Below are 7,848 nucleotides of genomic sequence, written 5' to 3' on the forward strand. Positions count from 1 at the left end.
TTGTTTATCTTACCAAGCATGTGGTTCTTGCCTCACAGGGTCTAATTTTGGACATGATTCCTATAACATGATTATGATATATTTTACAAATAAATGATTGTCAGGACAATATCAAGCAAGAAAATGCGATTATTTGAATACTAGACATGACTAGGTATCCTATAGTTATCAAAAGACATACACAATAAGTGATTATACATGATAGTCAAATGTGTGGGTTACACGTAAATGAATATGGAGTTAAGCAATGGAATGATTCATTCATAAGTCTTTTTTGAGTTCATTCTGGTCCATATATAATGTATAAAAAGCAGTTTCTTTGCCATTCTCTGGCAAAGGACTTTTCTGTGAAGACAAAGGTTTAAAGCCCTTCCCCCTTAGGAATTTCAGTCTGGTTTCACTGGCTGGGGGGGGGGGGGAAGTCAATGCAAGTATTTAACTTGATCTCCTGGGTTTCCATGTGATGTCCAGCGTTGCATTTCAATCACGAACAATAAATTTGACAATCTCTTCTTCGAATTAAAATTGTTAATAATTGTTCTATTGGTGTTTATGTTGAAAGCTGTTGTGTGAACAAGTTGGTTGGTTGGTTATCTTGCTTAGTTCCTGTGGCACTAGAACTGATTTATGACTTCCTGAGGAATTCAGCTCATGTTTCAGTGCACACAGCTCTGATAGACTCTTTGATTTGTCTGATTTGACTCATTTCTGCTACACTCGTGAAAACTCATAAAACACAGACATGCAGTGGCTACAGAAACATGTTTTTCATTCAGTGTTTTTTATCCGGAGTCTGATACGTTAGCATTGACTGAAAAACCAGTGTGTGACAAAGAGAGAAAGACGACCAGACATTCTGACGGTTACTTGGAGAAGAAGCCCTGACAGATGAATCTATTGATTGGTGATGGATGTGGGTCATGAAGTGCTTGGGTTTGGAGCAGGACTAGTGATTGTGTGACCTCATCCGTCTAATCCAGCTGCTCCTTGAGTCTTATTTCTTAATGGATCTCCAGCCGAGTCACAGACAGATGATTCAGTTAAAGCTAAATCATTAAGAAGTTGTTCGTCTGACTGAATGTTTCCACGTCTTGGTTGTGTTTTCCACACAGAGCCCATCTTCAGCAGCAGCACTGGGATTCTCATCTCTGTCCCGTTAGTGGACGTCCTGGAAGACGGCCGCTGGGAGATGAAGATTGTGGAGCAGAAAGACAAGCGTGTGCGGCTGGCGGTCAACACTCTTCCGTCCGCCTCCATCGGCTGCTACAAGGTGACCGTGGAGTCTTTCTCACCCAAGGGCAAGCTGCTGTTCCCCTGCACCCCCAACGACGTCTACCTGCTCTTCAACCCCTGGTGTGAAGGTACACACTCAATCAAGAACAATCACATTAGCATTAATGAAGTGACACAACATCCATGTGTCTGTCCTCAGATGATGCCGTGTATCTGGATAATGAAGCAGAGAGGAAAGAGTACGTCCTGAACAGCATGGGCAGAATTTACTACGGAACTGAGCAGCAGATTGGAACCAGAACATGGAACTTTGCCCAGGTGTGGAAACACAGCCACTCTTATTATTATTATTATAGTTTGAATTTTGAATAATAATAATAATAATAATAATTATTATTATTATTATTATTATTATTATTATTATTATTATTATTATGCTATTCTTTTACCAGTTTGAACAGATCTGTTGTTTTCTATAATTGTTTTATTGTTGTTGTTTCAATGGTTATTATTGTTTTTAAATGTATTCATCAAAGTTTTTAGATTCTAGTGTTATCTGTAATTCTATGATCTGTAATGACGGTTATGCTGATTATTATTAGCAGTCTCTTTATTATTATTAATCTTTTAGTTGTGATGATTGTTTTTATTAATTTAATTTATTATTATTATGTATTTCTACTGGTTTGAACACGTTCTATTATTATCTATATTTATATGATTAATATTATAATTATTGCTATTATTATTATAATTATTATCAGTATTATTAATTTGTATCATCATCATCATTGTCGTCGTCATCATTGCCATGCAATTGTTTTTTTTTTCATATTTATTATTGTCTATAAATCTAATAATAATAATAATACAATTATAATATAATGGAAATAACAAATAATAATAGTAACAATAAATATTAACATAATTAATATAATAAATATAAATAACAATAAAAATAAGCAACAACAATAATATTAAATATTTTTATTAACGTAATTATACTATTATTGTGTATTATGTAATTGTTTATCAGTTTCAATCAAATTCTGGTATTATCTATGATTCTATTATTATTTCCAGTTGATCGATTCATGATTCTGATTTGGATTATTTTGCATTTGTTTGATCAGTTTGAACAGGAGATCCTGGAAGCATGTCTGTTCATTCTGGAGAGAGGTCAGGTGGCTATGACCGAATGGAGAGATCCAGTGATTGTGTCCAGAATGATATCTGCTCTGGTGAGTCACGATCACATGGATTCATAAGAAATCATGATTATGATTTGAGAAGGTGAAATACAGTAGCCAGCATCTGGCAGTTTTAGGTACATATGAACCTTTTGTGTTCATACACAGGACACAAAACAACACTCAGCCTGTGTTTCCCGTGAGGAACAGAAAAGTGTGATGCACGGTTAAAGAGCTGAAAGCAGCTGTTTTTCATTAGCTTCTCTGTTCTTCTGTGACAGGTGAACTCCAACGATGACTACGGTGTTCTGATGGGTAGCTGGAAGGACAGCTATGAGGGCGGGACGTCCCCCACGGCCTGGAGCGGCAGCGGGGACATCCTGAGACAGTATTACAAGAGCTCAGGGAAACCTGTCAGATACGCTCAGTGCTGGGTCTATGCAGGAGTCACCAATTCTGGTACGCTTGGATTCATTGCTCTTTCTATCACTCTATTAAAAATATATTTGTATCATGTTTTTAGGAATAAAATGTTGTGTCTATCTCAGTGTTGAGATGTCTTGGTATTCCCACCCGCTGTGTGACCAACTTCAACTCGGCTCACGACACGGACCTTTCCTTGACCACAGACATTTATATTGATGACAAGCTGGAAATTATCAAAGACAAGACCAGCGACTCTGTCTGGTATGATACTTTTGTTTGAGAGGCGATAACTTTATACATTTTTTGTTTTCATTCACTTAGAGCTGTGTTACACACTGCATTAAAGTAAAAAAACTAATCCATATTAGGGGCATCTTAATAATTTTCATAAAACAAGATTACACAAATCAGTTACAAAAAAAAAAAAAAAAAAACTTGCCCTGCAAACTGCCCTTATAATAGTTAGATGATTGATTTTATTTTATTTTATTTTTTAAGGTGAAGTGCCTCATTTCACTATTTGTTTAAAACAATCAAACAGACAAAAAGTTTGAGGTCTTGTTTTAGGGCTATTCTGCTTTATTTGTGTAAATTGCAGACTAACAACAACACTTGATATAACTCTCCTGTAGGAACTTCCACGTGTGGAACGAGTCCTGGATGACCCGTCCGGACCTCCCGGCTGGTTACGGCGGGTGGCAGGTGGTGGACGCGACCCCTCAGGAGCCCAGCCAGGGTTCGTACCGCTGCGGTCCCACTTCTGTTTTCGCCGTCCGCAACGGACACGTCGAGCTGAAATTCGACACTCCGTTTGTCTTTGCTGAAGTGAGCGCTTTCATATGAAGCTCTTCTCACCATCATTTGTGTCTGAACGTCTTCTGAAAGACTGAAACGGCTTCACTGTGTGTCTCAGGTGAACAGTGACAGGATCTACTGGCAGAAGAAACCCGATGGAAGCTTCAGTCAGGTTAATGTGGAGAAGAACTCCATCGGTCAGAGCATCAGCACTAAAGCTGTGGGATCTGATGCTCGTGTGGACATCACACACCTCTACAAATACCCAGAAGGTAACAAAACCAATGCATCTGGTCCAAAACCTAGAGCTGCTTTCCTAGAAACAATTTAACATGCTTTCAATGAGGATCGTTTCTTACTTTCATGCATATTCAATAATAATGAACTAAAATTTTAGTTACAGTCATTTAAGTATTTCAAGTTTAAATGTATTAATTAAATGTTACATTTGCAACTAGCTGAAACAAAATAAGTTTTATTTATATTTTCAGTTAACATTTATTTTATTTGAAGTAACATCATATTTTTAATGTTCGTTTTAGTTAAGGATAATATCACGGATGCAAGCAATGCAGCTCAAAATTATTTACAATAAAAAAAATCCATCACACAAGCACGCATAAAAACATATAATATACAAGAAGATGAAAGATGAGACCCACTTTATAATAGTTACAAAAAGGTGTACTCAAAATGAGAAAACATTGGAAGCAGCAGTTAATGTTGATAATCTGGATCTGACTGTAAGCAGCACACTTTATATTGATGGGTTTGGAGGGAATATTTCAGAAGAACTCAGTCTCCTCTTTACTGTCTGATCACGTCCGTCAGGTTCAGCGGAGGAGCGCATTGCTGTGGAAAGGGCCAGTCGCTTCGGCTCCAAACCCACTTTGTATCCGTCTCCCACCAGCAATGACGTGAGCGTTGAGTTTGTCATGGACGGGGAAGGACCTCGTATCGGTGGAGATGCCAAACTCTCCATCATCCTGAAGAACAGGAGCTCAAGTCAGCGCACGGCCAGTCTGCTGTGTGAGGTGATGGTCATGTACTACACCGGCGTGCTGAAATCCACTGTGAAGAAGGATCGGATCCCTCTCAACCTCAGAGCACAAGAGAGTGAGTTTTACAGTCCCACCAGAGACATGCTTCTGCTTATTGTGCCCCAAACTGATTTGAACTGTTTAGGGTTTAAATAAGAAAAGCAGTTAAGCTGATAAGCTGTTGTGCATCTAAAAATGGAAATAATTTTAAATGGATATTTCTGTATATGAACAACAATCTGATCAACTTTATGTATTATGGATGGATCTCAGTTAGATAATGTTGCATTTGTTTTCCTTAAATGTAGTGTTTTTTAGAGGGAAAACACACAAATCAACACAAAGTTCTCAAGCTGGTGCACAGGTTTGAGGGGTTAATTGAATTTGCATTCATGTTTAAGATTATGAGAAGTGAGCAAAATGACTGTACAAAATGACCATGAAATATTCCATTATAATCATTAACGCCATGTTTCTTTTCTCTCCGTTCAGCCAAGGTTATTCCTTGGACTCTGCAGTATGTGGAGTACATGAACCATCTGGTGGACCAGGGCGCTCTGAATCTGGCGGTCACCGGACGGGTCAACGAGACACAACAGATTCTGGCCACACAGTTCAACTTCAGGCTGCGCACACCAGACCTCATCATCACTGTACGTCGAGGAGCCACTAGTCTTTATCTGGGACCTTTAACAAGCACAACACTTTCTTATATCTTTCTTACTGTCAAATCTGTTGATGTTCAACCTGGTTCAATGCATCTAAAAGCACCATATTTAAATCACAAATGAGATTTGAGAATGAAAGTGTCCTTGATTTGAAAAATCTCCCTCCATTGATTGTGTTTTGACTGTTTCAGCCTCTAGGGGACGCTGTGGTGGGTAAAGAGCTGACAGTCAAGATCACGTTCCAGAACCCTCTGTCACAAGTGTTGAGGAACGTTCTGTTCCGTATAGAGGGATTGGGAATGCAGAGCGTCAGGAAGGTCGCGTATGGGTAAGACTTTCAGTGTTTAAGAGCATGCACTTCATGCAGATTTGCTTCATGTGTGTGAGCTGTACATTAAATATGATGAACTGTATTTAAAGAGTGAAAAGCTTCCAGACAGTTTCTAATCTACATGTGTGTTTCTCAGTGATGTGGATAAGCTTGCGACGGTTACACTGACAGAGAAGTTTGTCCCCACTGTCGCCGGCTCTCAGAAGCTCCTGGCATCGATGGACTGCCGTCTGCTCACTCAAGTGCACGGAGTCGCTGATATTGTGGTCAAACCGAAGTAAAAAAGCTTTCTTTTAAGTCATTGTAATTCCTGCTAAAGCTCTCAGTTGTCTCCAGGATATAAGAATATTTACTAAATGAAATGATCACTTAGAGTTAAAAATAATCATGAAACTAATGTAAATTAACAATAAAGATCTTTCATGCTTTATTCATGTCCTGTCTGTCTGGGTTTGTGTGTGAGTTGGTTTCAAATATCTAGCTAATAATAGCTAACTGAGACTTATTATAGCACTTATATATCTTTGTTTTTTTTTTGTTTTTTTTTACTTCCAATGTACTCATCTGTAAGTCGCTTTGGATAAAAGCGTCTGCTAAAAGACTAAATATAAATATCTACAGTGTATCTCAGAAACTGCTTGCTGTACCATTATTTAGTCTTGTGAGGTCAGTGTTTAAATGTTCAGTTTATGTTTGGTCTTATTTTTCAACTATTTTTTAGTTCTTATTTATCTCTTTATTTTAGCCTATGGGTTTGATTTTGACATAGGTGGGGACATAAGGGCATAATTTCAGATCAGGACTTCGGAAGTTTGCTGCATGAATCTTTCAATTTGACTGATTCTAAAAGCTCCATTTCACCCATATGTGCTTTTTAGAATAATTTCAAGCGATGTTGAATTGAAAATAAATGTCTCTTTTAAATCTTTTTTTTTTTTTTTTGGTAATAATGAACATAAGTCTTCTTTTACTCTTTTACTTTTACATTAAAACCCTAAAGAATCATATCAACTTGTGGAAAATGGGCATCCGATGACCCCTTTAAAACCTTTGTTATCCATATTTAATAAAATAGAATAATATGTTAAACTTTACAATGCACTGTATACATTAGTATAAAAAAGCTAACTAATGATGTTAATGTTTTGAGAAAAAAAACTAATAATAATAATTAGAACTGTCAAATGTACACTGGATCTTGGGGGAAAATTTGTCATAAAAAAAAAAAAAATGTACACTCACCTAAAGGATTATTATTAGGAACACCATACTAATACTGTGTTTGACCCCCTTTCGCCTTCAGAAGCTCCCGTTCCACCACATCCCAAAGATGCTCTATTGGGTTGAGATCTGGTGACTGTGGGGGCCATTTTAGTACAGTGAACTCATTGTCATGTTCAAGAAACCGATTTGAAATGATTCAAGCTTTGTGACATGGTGCATTATCCTGCTGGAAGTACCCATCAGAGGATGGGTACCTGGTGGTCATTAAGGGATGGACATGGTCAGAAACAATGCTCAGGTGGCCGTGGCATTTAATCGATGCCCAATTGGCACTGAGGGGCCTAAAGTGTGCCAAGAAAACATCCCCCACACCATTACACCATCACCAGCAGCCTGCACAGTGGTAACTAGGCATAATGGATCCATGTTCTCATTCTGTTTACGCCAAATTCTGACTCTACCTTCTGAATGTCTCAACAGAAATCATCAGAGACTCATTAGAGCAGGCAACATTTTTCCAGTCTACAACTGTCCAATTTTGGTGAGCTCGTGCAAATTGTAGCCTCTTTTTCCTATTTGTAGTGGAGATGAGTGGTACCCGAAGGGGTCTTCTGCTGTTGTAGCCCATCCGTTTCAAGATGTGCGTGTTGTGGCTTCACAAATGCTTTGCTGCATACCTCGGTTGTAACGAGTGGTTATTTCAGTCAAAGTTGCTCTTCTATCAGCTTGAATCAGTCGGCCCATTCTCCTCTGACCTCTCGCATCAACAAGGCATTTTCGCCCACAGGACTGTCACATAATGGATGTTTTTCACTTTTCACATCATTCTTTGTAAACCCTAGAAATGGTTGTGCGTGAAAATCCCAGTAAAGGCAGGGCATACACTGTGTGATTTCTGTGCAATTTTGGCAAGGTACCAACTCACACTGTACGAGTAGATC

General features: G+C 38.3%; 1 protein-coding gene across 1 annotated transcript; it reads left to right on the forward strand.

The window, feature by feature from the left end:
- The first annotated feature begins 1,019 nt into the window (after nucleotides 1–1,019).
- Nucleotides 1,020–6,642, forward strand: LOC113041754 (protein-glutamine gamma-glutamyltransferase K-like). The gene is made up of 11 exons (XM_026200393.1): nucleotides 1,020–1,361; nucleotides 1,433–1,551; nucleotides 2,367–2,474; nucleotides 2,705–2,882; nucleotides 2,972–3,110; nucleotides 3,482–3,674; nucleotides 3,763–3,916; nucleotides 4,476–4,760; nucleotides 5,177–5,337; nucleotides 5,544–5,680; nucleotides 5,820–6,642. Exons 1-11 carry the CDS (start codon nucleotides 1,079–1,081, stop codon nucleotides 5,962–5,964), a joined length of 1,902 nt encoding a protein of 633 aa, XP_026056178.1. The 5' UTR covers nucleotides 1,020–1,078; the 3' UTR covers nucleotides 5,965–6,642.
- The last annotated feature ends 1,206 nt before the right edge of the window (nucleotides 6,643–7,848 follow it).

The sequence above is a fragment of the Carassius auratus genome, chromosome 23 (assembly GCF_003368295.1).
Source record: "Carassius auratus strain Wakin chromosome 23, ASM336829v1, whole genome shotgun sequence".
Taxonomy (NCBI): domain Eukaryota; kingdom Metazoa; phylum Chordata; class Actinopteri; order Cypriniformes; family Cyprinidae; genus Carassius; species Carassius auratus.